General features: G+C 43.0%; 1 protein-coding gene and 3 non-coding genes across 4 annotated transcripts; 3 read left to right on the top strand and 1 right to left on the bottom strand.

The window, feature by feature from the left end:
• Positions 1 to 5,560: 5,560 nt before the first annotated feature.
• rpn1 (ribophorin I) lies at positions 5,561 to 11,084 on the bottom strand. Its single transcript, XM_023299334.3, has 10 exons — positions 10,736 to 11,084; positions 9,452 to 9,516; positions 8,841 to 9,147; positions 8,540 to 8,749; positions 8,263 to 8,455; positions 7,981 to 8,080; positions 7,755 to 7,893; positions 6,966 to 7,085; positions 6,600 to 6,845; positions 5,561 to 6,520 (listed from the first exon to the last, which is right to left on the bottom strand). The coding sequence occupies exons 1-10, from the start codon at positions 10,973 to 10,975 to the stop codon at positions 6,338 to 6,340; spliced, it is 1,803 nt and encodes a 600-aa protein (XP_023155102.1). The 5' UTR covers positions 10,976 to 11,084; the 3' UTR covers positions 5,561 to 6,337.
• Positions 11,085 to 11,436: 352 nt separating this feature from the next.
• trnaf-gaa (transfer RNA phenylalanine (anticodon GAA)) lies at positions 11,437 to 11,509 on the top strand. The gene has a single exon. It is a non-coding gene; the product is annotated as a tRNA-Phe (tRNA).
• Positions 11,510 to 12,115: 606 nt separating this feature from the next.
• trnaf-gaa (transfer RNA phenylalanine (anticodon GAA)) lies at positions 12,116 to 12,188 on the top strand. Its single transcript has one exon. It is a non-coding gene; the product is annotated as a tRNA-Phe (tRNA).
• Positions 12,189 to 13,710: 1,522 nt separating this feature from the next.
• Positions 13,711 to 13,783, top strand: trnaf-gaa (transfer RNA phenylalanine (anticodon GAA)). Its single transcript has one exon. It is a non-coding gene; the product is annotated as a tRNA-Phe (tRNA).
• Positions 13,784 to 14,566: the final 783 nt, after the last annotated feature.

Below are 14,566 nucleotides of genomic sequence, written 5' to 3'. Positions count from 1 at the left end.
CTCCATGAAGAGTCTTGATGGTTCCAAACTGGATAATTTTCAAAGTTAGTGAAGCCACTGTGCCCCTGGGAACACGCATAGCTCTAGATGGTTTTAAACTCTTCCCCTGATCAGTAGCTTTATCACAGAGGTCATGCTTCAATATGACTTTTAGTGTTAACTGTTTGGCTTTACTTCAATGAAGTTCTAGATTCATCTGAATGATAACTAAAGCTAAAAAGGCGCATCAGACAACACTTCATACTGTCATAGCATAGCATCTGAATACTTGTGTAAATAAGAGATTTCAGTTGTTGATTTTTTTTAAATTGAATTTAAAAATACATCTAAACACATGTTGTCATTAGGAATCTATAAATTTGTGCAGACTAGTGCATAATAATGGTAACTTTTTCCATTTAACAATAAGTTGTGCATAAGTGATGGGGTCTGTGTGCTCCTTTCTGAATCCACTGTATTTGCATGAAAGTCTCTGAAGGATTGAGCAACAAAGAAACTGTAATAATGAAGTAGGGAGGGAGACCAGAGCACAGCTGGAATGTTCCAGCTGGGATTCCCGGTGGCTGGACAGGACGTTAGAGGAGTGCTGACAGGAAGTGTGTTCTCAGGGAGGGCCAGAGAGAAAGGGGGAGATGTTTCCTGTTGGTTCTCTCCACATGTTTAGACGCCTCGCTTATTCTGACGGCCCCCGTCTTTCTGGGTTCACTTCACACCCAATATGAATACACACCAGTATGCAAATGCTTTTGGTAGCATCTGCCTGTGTTCACAGATTAATGCTGTTAGAGGACAGTGGTAAGCCAAGAGAGTACATCTTGTACATGGTGTAGGATTGTGTCACAGGATGCAGATGTCACCACATGAAGTGACGCTTCCTGCCCATCAAAGCAGTCAGTGCCAGTTTAATGGACTCACAATCTGCAGCCCACAACAGAAAGTGAGTGTAGGTTCATGGAAATAAGGCAAGAAAATTCAAGATGGAGAGATGGCAGAGGAAAGGAGGAGAGAGCAAGTGGGAAGGGATATTGTAGGAAGAGATGTGATGGAGCGATATGTGGATTGCAAGAGGAAAAATCTCTTTGTCTCTCCTGAGCTCAGTGGACAATCAAAGTTTCCTATCAGCTCTGGAGTAGGGGAAATTGGCTGCCCTGGGAAGGAGAGGGCCACTCTCACAGCCAATGGGAAGTGCCCCTGTCACTCTAATCAGGTCCGATAGAGAAAGTAGGAAACGTGTATGTGTCTGTGCACACGCTCAAAGGAGAGTGCTGTTTAACAGAGGGCAGCTTTGTTTCACTTGTCTTCTTGTGATCCGAGATGATACAAAGTCGAACGCAGCGTTAGACCTTCATCTGCAGCTTATCCTCTGCACTGAGGGACATACATGAGCCACATGGGCGCGTTTTTTGGCAAAACTTGCCCTGAGAGGCATGACCATCAGTGCTTTGATGGAGCGCCATGTGGCAGAGATCAGTGGGTCTTAGTGGGAGCTGTGGACAGTTGCACACAAGGGCGGCAAGGGAAGGGGATTACTGTCTCATCAATACAAATCCATACAGAGAGGGAGGTTGACATCAGTATGCACACAGATATAGGGAGAGTACAGAGGATTTGTGCAAAAGTGCGCGCGATGTAAACATCTGCACAGGAGGAACACGACTGTGGTCTTTGGTTCTTGGGTTTTTTGTGCCAGCCATCTTTCCTGATGCCCCTCCATCCCCACCTCTTCCATGCCAGACAAGAATGTGTCTCTCTGCACTCAGAGCCCAATCCTCTGTTTGAAGTCCCATCTCCATCTCTGCTCTCCCCACACTGTCCTTCCCTTCCTCTGACTGTCGGACCGTCTTATCTGTCAGCCCTGCTCCTCCCCGCCTCCTGCAGCTGCAACGAGGGCTACAGATCCCTTCATTGTCCTCCTCTTCCTCGCCCTCACGCTTCTGCACCCGGCCACATCACACCTGCCACCTGCACAGGACACAGAGCCGGAGGACCTGAGCCACGGGGCTTTCATCCACCCCTCACCTCGCCCTTCGGAGCCTCTCATCCCCTCTTCCCAGCACCCTGTCACTGAGGAATGGCCGGTGCAGAGGGCCTCGGCACACAGAGCTCCCGTTGTAATGATGTGTGTTTTAAGCAGAGCCAGAGGGAGTCAATGCAGGTGAGGTGTGTGTTTGAGGGCGAGTTTAGCGTTTAGATTCGACTCGTATTTCTTCTTTTTGATGACATCCTTTTATGGCTGAGTAGCAGGACTGGATGAATGTGTGTCGTGAGGAACGTGGACCTGAGAGTGTGCATAATAACATGCTGACAGTGAGGGTGGTGGCTCTGTCTCGGTGATTTATGAGAGTGTGCTGTGAAGGGTCTTCTGAGCAGGATATTGTTCCCTGACTGGTGACTTCTGCCTCTGTCTTTGTGTGTATGTGTGTGTGATTGTGTGTATATTTTAGAGCTGGAAAGATTAAGAGGGAGAGTACTGCAGGTGAGCCCTCAATGTAATCAATCACTGCCACGTCACAAGGCCCACGACTTGTGGATTACACCTTCAACCGATATCTAGTTTGACTCCACATTTTTTTGCATATTCATTATTTCTGGCAGATAAAGAAAGAACACACTCTGCATCATTGCTATACTTCAGGAAAGGAAGATAATAATCAACCCTGAGAGGCCTGAGGGGGACCATGACAGCTCAACCACATGGCCCAACCAGTCCAACACTCTGCACAAAACCCACCATCCACCTCAAACACACACACACACACACACACACACACACACACACACACACACACACACACACACACAGGCTAGGCCACACACATGCACACACATACAGTTTGCCACATCAGGATACAGTGCTGCACATGAATTCCGGTTTAAACAGTATTCTGCTCGGTTCATATCAACAGATAAACCGCAGCTCTTCTGCAACCGGTAATCATATCCTGGACTAGAACTGTAAAGACCAAAAGGTCTCCAATCGGCCACAACAAGAAATCGCCCGCTCAGTAATGCGGCAGTCATATGGGGAAGTAAATGCATCATAAAACTGATGTGCGACTTAAGCCTTAAGGTCCAGTCGCATTCGATAATGCCTCCGTAAAAGGCAGGTGATAGCAGATCGAGTGGCACATGATTCATCACGTTTGGATTGGCCAGATTTGATTACAACGGAACAGATTTTGACTTTCTGACCATATTTTAAAATATGACTTCATAAACTGTATAATTTGGGGTAAAAATCTAATGGCAAGTTATGGTAGACTCAGTAGTAAAGTAGCCTTACTTTTTCATTTTCCTGAAAGTAATCAATTTTTATGCTTTTTAAAGCTAAATAAGCTAAATCTTAAATCATAACAGAGAAAAAAAGTAATAAACTGGTTCTGCTAAGTAGCTCAGCTGAGGAGAGTCACATCTCTAGTGAAACTCACCTTCTTTCATGTGGAGAACCTTCATTTAAATGTCATATTTCATTATATTTATGGGTTTTTTTTGTAAATTCTGAATTGAAATGGACAAGAGGATTAAATGTGTTTTATTTGCAAAATGTAAATATGTGTGTGTGTTACAGGTTTTATGTAAGGCCTGTTATAATCATTGCACTGAAAATACGTAAAATTAACCTTTTACAATTTTTATATTTGTTTTACAAATTAGCCAGAAGCCTTCACACTTTAAAGCCTTTTTTCTCAACTTGTCAGATTCTGCTGTTTGGAAACAAACCTAGTGCCAGATTTAGTCTTTTCTTCTAACCTTTTTCCTGTGACTGTAGCCATTTTAGATCTCATCTGAACCAACTAAAGAGTCCTCTGAAAGTCTCTTAAATGTAGGTCTAAATAAATTCCACAACTAGCTTTTACATGCAAACTTTATGCCCAAGTAAAAAAAACATTCTTTTTACACTGTAGAACAAAAATAACGTAAACTCTTGCAGATACAGTGCCTGTGCAGGGCCTTCTGCTTCACAAAATGTCAAATCCATCAATGTTTCTGAGCTGCTTTTGTTCATTGGAAACTATGTGGATGATTACTGTGTCACTCTGCAGAACTGTAGTGAGTGCCATGGCCCAGTAAAGGTAAAAGATTATTTCTTTTTTACGTACATTAAATTTCATCCTTTTAGCAACCCGATGAATCCAGACCCTGGTTCAAAAAATCCTGCTGAAATTATTATTTTAAAATTGTTGCCGTGTTAAAAAACGAGCCACCATCAGTGTATTCCTCTGTCAGATGTCAGGAGTTCATCTGAAAATGGAGAGCAGACGAGCTGGAGCTTACCAATTAATTCTGGTTCATCTTCTATGAAAGAAATATTTTCCAGGACATTTATTTCTTCTGAAAAACCTTTTAAGGTCTGATTGTATTTAGTCAAATCCAGCAGTTTTTTGTGTGTCTCAGTGTGTCCTGGTAGCGTTGTTACAGAGCAGACGTGAGCTCAGTCTCTGGTGTTGAGGTGTTCCTGCTGTTCTCCGCTGTGAGAATGAGACTCTGTGACTCTCACTGCTCCAAATCTCCACTCAAATACAAACACACAAACTGAAATGCTATTGTGTGGCCTTTCACCAGCATTGAGCATCAGTGCTAACAGACATTGTCTTCACTTTCTCCCTGCTGTGTATTTTCAGAATGATTATTGTATGGCGCATACAATATGTGAGCGCTGTCATTGTGAGGGGAACCGGGCTGTTATTATGGAGCAGGAAATGACCTGCCGGGACCTCTGGTGACCTCAGAGGGAAAGCGATGACCTCAGACTGACCCTTGTGTTTGTCCTGGGCTCAGACTGCGATCGAGGCAGGTCAGCTGCTCCGCTGACGGGCGAGGAGAGGCAGATAGGTGGGGTTTCTCTGAAACGAGGAGCGCAACAATGTGCAGGAAATTCCCTCTGAGGTGCCAGTGTTTAAAGAGGGACTAGTCACGGTGCAAATGTTGCTCCTTTTTATTTTGGGATGTTCAGAGGACATATTTTTATTTTTATTTGTCAGCAGAGTATTCAATGGTACTGACAGCGTAAAAATGCAGTGAAGTGATGTTGTTCAGGATTTTGCAAAAAAAAGGGCCTCTAGTGTAAGTAAGTGGCGCTTCTTGACCCAAGCACGCCCTCTTCTGATGAATCAAAGGTACTGCTTCCCCAGATTTACTAGAGCACCAGTCAAAAAGGCAGACCTGGGTTAAGCCAACAGCAGTTTCTAAAGACTTTTCTTTGAGATCCATTGAAAATGTCATGAAGGACAGAGGGGAAAAAATGCAGTTCTAATAGAACCTAACAATCACGTGTCAGTGGATGTCAGTGGATGTGGGTCATGGACGGTGCATTGCTTTGACCGTTGCTGCTGCAAAGTATGGAACTGCATTATTTTCTGTATAAATATGTACCAGTGTATCGTCTGCTAAATGAGTTTTAAAAAGGAAGCATTAAAGCACGTTTCCTCAGCAAACAAAGAAGTCAACCAGCTCTTCCAGCTCATTTTACTAAGAAAAATCTGACTATTCAACTGCAACCACAGACCAAAACATTGTCTTTATATAGCTGCTGTGTAATCTGAATAAACATGCTAAAAGGTGACTTTCTCAAAACTTTATTTCAAATTCGACAGCTTTCCATATCATTGCCCATTTCACAGATATGTTTTCCATCTTCCATGTCTTTCCTCGCATACAGTCTAATCTCTTGTATTCTTTAATCTCACAGCCAAAAATGGAAAAAACAAACATAAAAATCATACAAAATGTAGAAAATACAAGTGAGGAACATTAAAGACAAGAATTTGGGATGACACAGAATCAGAGCTTCAAATTTGTTCAAAAACAAATGTCAGTCGTGGGCCAGTAGAAAAAAAGTTGTAAGTGCAAAAGAGGTAAGATTGAAAAAAAAAAAAGACCATGATCTCATTACTGGATTAGGTTTTAGAATACAGTATATGTGAGTAAAGACATGAGACCGAAAACATGTGGGCCCATCAACTAATAATTTCAAAAACAGTCCCTTAACCATACATACTTCAGAGTGAAAAAAAGACTCCAGCTTTTAGCATGAAAACAAAGAGTCAAGTCTGAACCAAATGTGACTCCATTTACGGGTAGCTCAGCTGAAAAACAAAAAGTTGTGATGTGGCTGCTCAAGAGCTGAGCAAGCAGTGACCTTAAGTTTATCACAAGGCACAAGTGTTTGGATAAACTCATCACTACTATAAGACGAGATGTTTATAGTCCATGTCTGGATGCAAAGATGGTACAAAAAAAAATGTGTAGGCATGAGTCACATTTCATTTAATTTTCATACAAACAGTCGGTTTTTGTTGTCGAAGGGTATTGTGTGTCTGTGTGTGCTAGGAGTAGTTTAGAGGGCGTCCAGCAGACTGTCGATGCGGCTGACGAACTCCTGTCTCTTGCTGGTCAGAGTCTTCTCGCTCTCGATGTAAGCCTCCTTCTTGACTTTACCCGCCACCAGCCTCTCCGCCTCCTGGCAGGAGCGACACACCAGGTCCTTCACCTGGACGTCCAGCTTCTGCACCTCCCCGACCTGACAACACAGACAGAGGAGTTAGCATCACTGTCATAAAAACCTGCAACATTTCACAAGCAACACCCATGTCACTCGCCTTATCAGCCAGGTCGGAGCCCTCTGCCTTGAGGCGGGCCTGCAGCGAGCTTATTTCGTTGGTGAGAGCGCGGTGGTCGGCCTCCAGAGTCTTCCGGCCGCTGTTGAGCGCCCCTGTGTCGCGGGACTGCTTGTAACGGTTGACCACCTCGTCCATGTGTCGGTACAGACCGAGACGTTTGTTGACCAGAGTCAGCACCTGCTCTGTGATGGAGGCAACCTTCATCCGCACCTCTGCAGCTGGATCCTGAGCAGAGATGAAAGAAGTGAAAACGGATTCAAAACACTGACCAGAACTAAATGAATGTAGTAGTATGCAGACTCGCAGCTTAATGAGGCCAACAGAGACACGCAAGTGTTGTCTTACCTTTGTGATGGCAAAGTCCAGACGTACGTAGATGATGACAGTGAAGAAGAGAATGTAGAAAGCCCCGACAACCAAGAGAGGCTCCTGCAGCATCAGGATCTTATTGAAGTTATAATGAACCTGGGATCAGAGAGGAGGTTTGTTAATTCAGATTTAAACAGTTTCAATATTTCTTATCATATTCACACTATATATTAATGAACAAAATAAAAATATCAAGATATGTGCAAAAGACATCCATAATTGATGAATTAAGTCAGAAACTGATATGATGTTTGCTAGGCAGAGCCTCTTGAAGTGAAGTGTTGCACCTGTTTACTACAAATTGAGAAATGCATTATGAACTTAAAAACTCTAAATCTATGAATCCCTTTAAGCAGCACCTAAAGATGGTGAGATTCATTAGATCTCATGGAAACCAAAACATGGCGGTAAGTAGGCACCAAGGTCCCATTATCACACTTGAACTTGTTTTATGGCACTTATCCAGGTTGGTTTTTTTTTTGACTAGATCCTTGCTAGTGTTGTATCTGCTCTCAGATCTACGTCGTTTTGGATAAAAGCTAAATGAAACTGTAGAATTGTAATAGCTCTTCATAGAAAACTGGCAGTGAACTGTTGCACAAGTAGGTTTATCTAGATAAGTTACAACAGTGTTTAATAACACCATTGTAACTTCATGTTATATTAGTCAAACTTGTTGCAAATCAGCTGCTACATATCATTTACATGCTGTATGTATTTGCTATAATATGGCTCAATTTGTCTTTTTTTTACACTTCATCTTACCACAACATCTTGAATGTGTTGCTCCACCAAGTTGTTCTTTGTGGCAACCAGCACTGGTCGACCAAAAGTATCCAGATATGTGTAGTGCAGCTGGTTTGGCATGCGAGTGATTTTGTAAGGAGTTTCCACATTGATGTTTCTGATGAGACAAGATGAGGAAATAAGAGAAATCAACACCAACCACTGCAAACATCTGCATATTGTAGATTTGCTTGCGAACACTTACCTAGCTCCCTCTGGCAGGATGATTTTCACAGTCAGGGAGTCGATGACCTGGTCATCGTACACGTGGTCAACTAGTCTCATCTTTAGTGCATACTGGTCACCTGGGACATAAAATAACACGACATATAAGCAAACACATCCTGGGATTCAGTGATTCAGAAGGATATGTTCAAATTATCACGACAGGAAGCATCTCCCCTGCTGAAACAGCCCTTGACATTGACTTTGTTTTAACTGTCTGCCTCAAATATTCTGTCCTTAGGGATATGAGAAATCCGCTCACCCAGGGTGTAGAGGTACTCATAGCTAGGCAGATTGTAGCCGATGATGTAGTGGGTCTTCCAGCCTCCAAACAAGGGGAAGCGAGGCCTGACCTCCACCTCCACCGAGTCATCCAGAACCTGCAGATGGGAGGTGGAGATGTTGCCAATCTCATCCCTGTAGTAAACGTCTTGGGCCGAGGCGGGAAGGATTGTCTGTTAAAGAGAAAAATTATGGTCACCATAATTATCACCAAAACAGTGAAAACAAGTCACTGGTTTCTCTGTAAAACAACGAACCTTGAAGGACTTGACAGATGAGATGCCGCTGTCTGACTGACGCTGGTAATCATAACGGGAAAACGGGCCCTTCAGGATGGCTCCTGTGTGCCTCAGGTCGATGGTTTCTTCCACAGCAATATTGCCCCAGTGAGAAACCTCAATGGTGCGAGTGATGCTACTGATGGTGAGGAAGGGTGTGTTGTTCTCATAGTGGATCTTCATTGTATCCTGGACAGTAGAGAACAAATGCATATTCAAATTTGTTAGCAGCTGTTTTGCATTTTCGCTCCAAGCTATTCAAATGTGGTCAGAGCTGTACCTCGCTGAATGGAGCAACGTCACGGAAAGGTCCGTACTCAATGATCTCATCGGTCTTGCTGGGGTTGCCCAGCTTGGTGTAGCTCTCCACGGTCTTGGACGCCAGGCGGACGCGCGTGGTCTGGCTGCGAGTGGGATATGGGGAGTACAGGTAGTGGTTCCCCTGGAAAACGACCAGCTGACGCTCAGCCTGGGTGATGTGTGTGGGGAAGGGCTTCAGGACATGGCTGAAGGTCATCTCCACCTTCGCTTTCAGCTGAGCGCCTGCAGCCAGACTGGACGGCAGGTGCACTTTGTAAAACTCCCCACTGTTGGACAACAGATAACAGAGAGCAAGTGTGAGATGAATATTTAAAATGATTGTAATGTTTTTATTTTATTTTTTGCATATTTAAAGCCATGGACTGTAAGTAATAAGTTTAACAGACAGTTTGTGTTGTGACTTTTTGACTGTTGGAGCTAAAGGCAGAGCAAAAGTTCATCAGAAACGCCACTCCGATACTTCTTAATCAGTTCACTCAGTTTGGGACTTTGAACATTCAAATGGACCAAGAATACTGTGTGCCAGTTTATACTGTTAAATATGTTTAGATGATAATTTTGATCTCTTACCTTTGGCCCTGAATTGTTGTCTGCTCAAGTTCAAGTGTGCCATCCTCCTCTTCATCACCCTTCACCTGAGAAAACACAGCTGTTTGAGCATGCTCTCTTTGAAATGAAAACACCTCCCCCCATTCATTATGGTACAAAGTGCTGCTACTGCACATTAATCACATAAGTTCATATATTTATTTTTCCACTTTGCATACATTCAATACAGCTGAACATGATATTTTCAAGGAGAAAAACACTTTAGAGTGCTGCAAAAACTGCAACCCAATAAACTGTAGGACCACTGCAGGTGTTAGGTTTAACTTCTAATCTTTGTTTAGCACGATTTTTTCTAAAACAGACTTTAAGCATCAGCATCATGCTATATATAATATTTTTGATAGTTTAATGTCTATGACAGAGTAATAGATACAAGCATTGCATCAGCGCCGCTTACTGATAATCCACTGGACAAACCTTGCAAAGTGCATTTTGGGTAAACTTTCAAGGATCATATCATCCTGTGGGATAACTATTAGGTCCAATGAAGCAAAAGAAAGGTCTCATTTTGACACCAGGCTCATCTTCTAGGCGCCACTCTTTGTGTCAAAACAGTTTTCTAACAGTCAACTGCAGTGACTTGACTTACATGCAAGATCTAAGTAATGTTTGAGCCTTATAATGCAACGGATGATGATCTGCAGAAGAAATCGCGTGTAGCTTCTGATTCTGTGTCCTAACTGAGCTTTGTGAGTTTCATTCATACTGGAGGGGGCAGGCCTGTGCGCAGCCACACACGGAAGTGAGCTGCCCAGCGCATACGTGTCATTCAGCCGCTGACACAGCGTGGAGCCCTGCGGAAGTTAACTCACTGTTATCCACATTGTTAGCAAGTCAAACTGAGTTGATCCAATCTGGGTTGAGTTACCCACTGCACTCCACGAACTGGTGTGAATGCATTGCATTTAGCAACACAGAACTGCGATAGTAGCCACCGCTGGCTAACTGTGGCTAACTGACTTCCCAGCTCGTTGCTCGCAGCAGCGCATTGAATCCCATTTCATAGCTAGTAGCTGTGTTTCTATGCATCCAATAAACATATTACAACTTTCTAAGGTGACATGCTGTTAACCTCTGCAACTCCACTGCCCTCACCTCCCCAGAACAAAACAAACAAACGAGCTGCACGTTTTTGCACAGTCAAGATGTGTTTAGCTTACTACAAAGTGGCTAACATGCTAAAGCTAGCTAGCCGGTTACAGGTAGAGGCGTTGGCGGTGTTTCATTCATTGATGTTAAACTCACTGAAGCGCCTATGTAGGCCAGGTGCGGGGCCAGGTCAGCCTCCACAGCCAAGACAAAGCTGTGAACGGAGGAGTGTCCCTGGTTGGACAGCACGATCTCCGCAGTGATCTTGGCCAGATGAGTGCCCAGGTCCACTGTCCGCTTCACATCCTCGTTCACCAAACCGTTCGCTGAAACCTCCGAGCTTACAGCCGCCAGAAGGAGCAGGCAGGCGGCGAAAAGTGTCCACCTTCGTGTCATGGTTAAATACAAAATGGGCTGAAATCCAGCGGTTAGAGCGGTAAGACGGGAGGAAATGCAGAGCAGCGAAGAAAGGCCGCCGTGCCGCTCTACATCAGAAAGGATGACGCTTCATTCAGTCCGACGCGATGACGTCACGGCGCGCTCTTTAGTAACGTGCTGTGCGTCCAAAGCTCTTTATTGACAATCCGTGCTCCGGAGCAACTGTGAATTCTGACACAAACACAGAACCAGTCTCATAATGTGGATTTTATAGAGATAGAACTATTTTAAAATAAAATGTGAGTCGCTTTATCTTTATGCTTTGTTTTTTGTTGGACTGAGTGACCATTTAATGTCTCCGCTAGTGACCTGTTGATGGGGAACCATGTCGATAACAACAAATCACATTTATACCGCATTTTTGCATGTATATTTACTCTTAATATATATTTTTCTGACGTTTTTTTCATGTTCTCAAGGCCGAAATAGCTCAGTTGGGAGAGCGTTAGACTGAAGATCTAAAGGTCCCTGGTTCGATCCCGGGTTTCGGCAGACTGGTGTCACTTTTAGACGTTCCATTGTTTAAAAAATTAATTGGCTTTTAGTTTATCGCTAGACGTGGTGACCGGGTTCAGGTGTAATGTATTCCCTCAGCCACACAGAGGAGGCAAAATCACGTTAGGCATTTTATCAGTTGGAAACCAATCACGTTCGGAGGCCTGTCATTTGAAAAACCAGTCATGTTAGCTGCTCAGTCTTTTGAAAGCAAATCATAACCAACTGCGCATTTCCGTCTTTCCCAACACGAATCTGATGCTCAGATCCATTTTCAACCTCCCTCTGATACGTCAGTAAAATCGACCAATCACCGACTGCGCTTCAAATCAACAAACACACATCGTGTTTACAAAAGACTGCAAAATGCAAGTGAAAATAGACCGAAAAACAACGAGTGAAAGTGGTAAAGACTTATGTTGACCGCGGCTTTTATGGAGGTAAGGTAAAACCTGTGTGGTCTGGTCTGATTTAACTGAATTTAATTCTTGTGAAAAGTCCTGTGCGCGTTTTCATAGCTGCCTGTCAATCAATGCCTGTAAGTCACGAAAGAGCTCTTACTTTATATAGGGAATTTTATGACGTATGTTTCGTGTTGTACTGGCCGAAATAGCTCAGTTGGGAGAGCGTTAGACTGAAGATCTAAAGGTCCCTGGTTCGATCCCGGGTTTCGGCAGACTGGTGTCGCTTTTAAAAGTTGTCAGAGTGCGGCTGTTTAATGACTGAACATGATAGTGTCTTTCTGCCTCAATTGACTGAATTCTCCATGGCTGGTCGTCTTTAATTTACCAGATTTTTTTAAAGTGGTGAATATTGATTGAGTTGACAATGTATGAAATCTGAAGTCAGTGGTAACATTAGTTTTTGAATGAAAAATTCTTGGGGTTATTTTCTTCATGCCAGCTGTGGAGCAGTTTTTGAAGTGCCATCATTTGATAAACAACGTAGCTGTAGGAGTCCTGTATGTGTGGTCTTCAGCGGTACAACTCTGCTTTGATAGAATTATCCAAACCAGTTATAGTTTTTAATGTAAATTTGATCAAAAATGCCATTCTTTCTGCCTAATTCTATAGTCCACCAACCACAGAATCTTTATTTTTCACCCTAAGGTGCTGAATTTTTGTCCTGTGATTGGCACCAATAAGAGCTTTTAAAATGTAGTATGTATTGTATGTAGTATGGTGCCAATCAAAGACATGCCTTGTGAGAATTTCTTATACTTTTGTTTAATTTTTGGCCAATATTAGGACAATCATTAAGCAGGTATGATAGGTAAAACCACCCCAATAGTGGTCACAACTGGAAGAGTGTTGTTATCGGTTAAAAGACATCAGTCACAGTGACAACCAGAGCTCTTATTGAGTCAACTGGGATTAACTTCTGTACAGGAGATTTATTTATAAGTTGAGTCTGGTGAATTTTGGCTTTGTCAGCCCGTTCTGTAGTATATAATGGTCTAACTGAACCACACCATCATCCTACCATTCTACAATTTCATTTAGCAGACGCTTTTATCCAAAGCGACGTACATCTGAGAGTAGATGCAACACAAGCAAGGATCTAGTCAGGAGAAAACAACCTGGATAAGTGCTATAAAACAAGTTCAAATGTGATAATGGGATCATGGTGCCTACAGGCAGTGCAGACGTAATAGGATGTTTTTTGGTTGTTTTTTTTCCCCAGTCTATCAAGCGCAAAGGTGTTCAGTGAAGAGTTGGGTATTTAGTCTTTTCTGAAAGACTGAGAGAGATTCTCCAGATTGAACTGAGTTTGGTAGCTTGTTCCACCACAGAGGAGAAGAGTTTGGCTGTGGACCGGCCCTGTTGTGGTGGTTGTGTCAGGGGCCTTTTGTTGGCTGAGCGTAGAGAGCAGGAGGGAGGTAGACCTGAATGACAGAGTTCAGGTTGGAGGGAGCTGTTTTCATTGTAGCTTTGGATGCAGATGTCAGAGTTTTGAATTTTGTGCAGGGAGCAACTGGAAGTCAGTGAAGCGATCTGAACAGCGGGGTGACATGGGCTGTTTTTAGCTGGTTAGTAACCAGACGTGCTGCTGCATTCTGGGTCATCCTCTCTAAATGAAGGCTAACATGACACCTGTGGCATTAGCTGCTTCTTCTCTAAACATAGCAACAAATGAAACTATGTCTGCCTCTTTCTTCATATACACAATTTTATGGTGTATTTTTTTACTCTTTTGAGGCCGAAATAGCTCAGTTGGGAGAGCGTTAGACTGAAGATCTAAAGGTCCCTGGTTCGATCCCGGGTTTCGGCAAAGTAGTACAGCTTTTAAATGTGAGAGTATAGTGATTAAATAGATTTGTTTGCCACAACTATGTTATCAAGTTGTTCAAGCAATGTCTTTAACTGTACCGCACCTTCATCCCGCGATACAGCTACAGAAATCTCTGGCTTGTTCGTATTACTTTAAATCAGTCAGAGTTGTTGCAAGCAATGTTTGGGGCATTATTTCTCCCTCAAAATAGTGATGGAATGCAGCAATGGATGGAAGAAAGACCACATTTGTGAGAGTGAAAAATCTGACTTTAGACTCAACATGTCTTGCTAACCAGTTAATCTTGCTCCGTAATACAGCCCTCTAGTTTTCTTCAACACACTTAACACAGTCACACTGTCCCATAATGCAGGATATCCCTTTAAGTTTTGGCCAAATCAAAGTGAAGTTAATGTTGCTGATTGAATATTCTCTGTGATAAATACCAAAGGCATATTCCATTTTCTCTTTGAGTTTTATTTTAGCTGCAGTTCCAGCAATGTAAACAGACTTTTGACAGCAAATCAGGACCAAACATAAAAACATATTAATGTGATTTCTGCATCACCAGCTGAATACACACTGGGTTCCCATAGCAAAATTATATACGGCTTGATAGCTTTACATATAATATATTCCCTTAGCTGAGAATTGGTATCACTGTTATAATGGAGACCTATAAAAAAGTGCTGTTACTGTAAATAATGCAAGAGAGAACTGGTTGAAGAGAGGCGTTTCTTTAAGCTGATCTAAACAGATCCTCCACCAGAGCCGGTTAGCTGT

The sequence above is a fragment of the Amphiprion ocellaris genome, chromosome 5, assembly GCF_022539595.1.
Source record: "Amphiprion ocellaris isolate individual 3 ecotype Okinawa chromosome 5, ASM2253959v1, whole genome shotgun sequence".
Lineage (NCBI taxonomy): Eukaryota > Metazoa > Chordata > Actinopteri > Pomacentridae > Amphiprion > Amphiprion ocellaris.
Note: the sequence above shows the minus strand (reverse complement) of the source record. Positions and strands in the feature narration are given on the sequence as shown.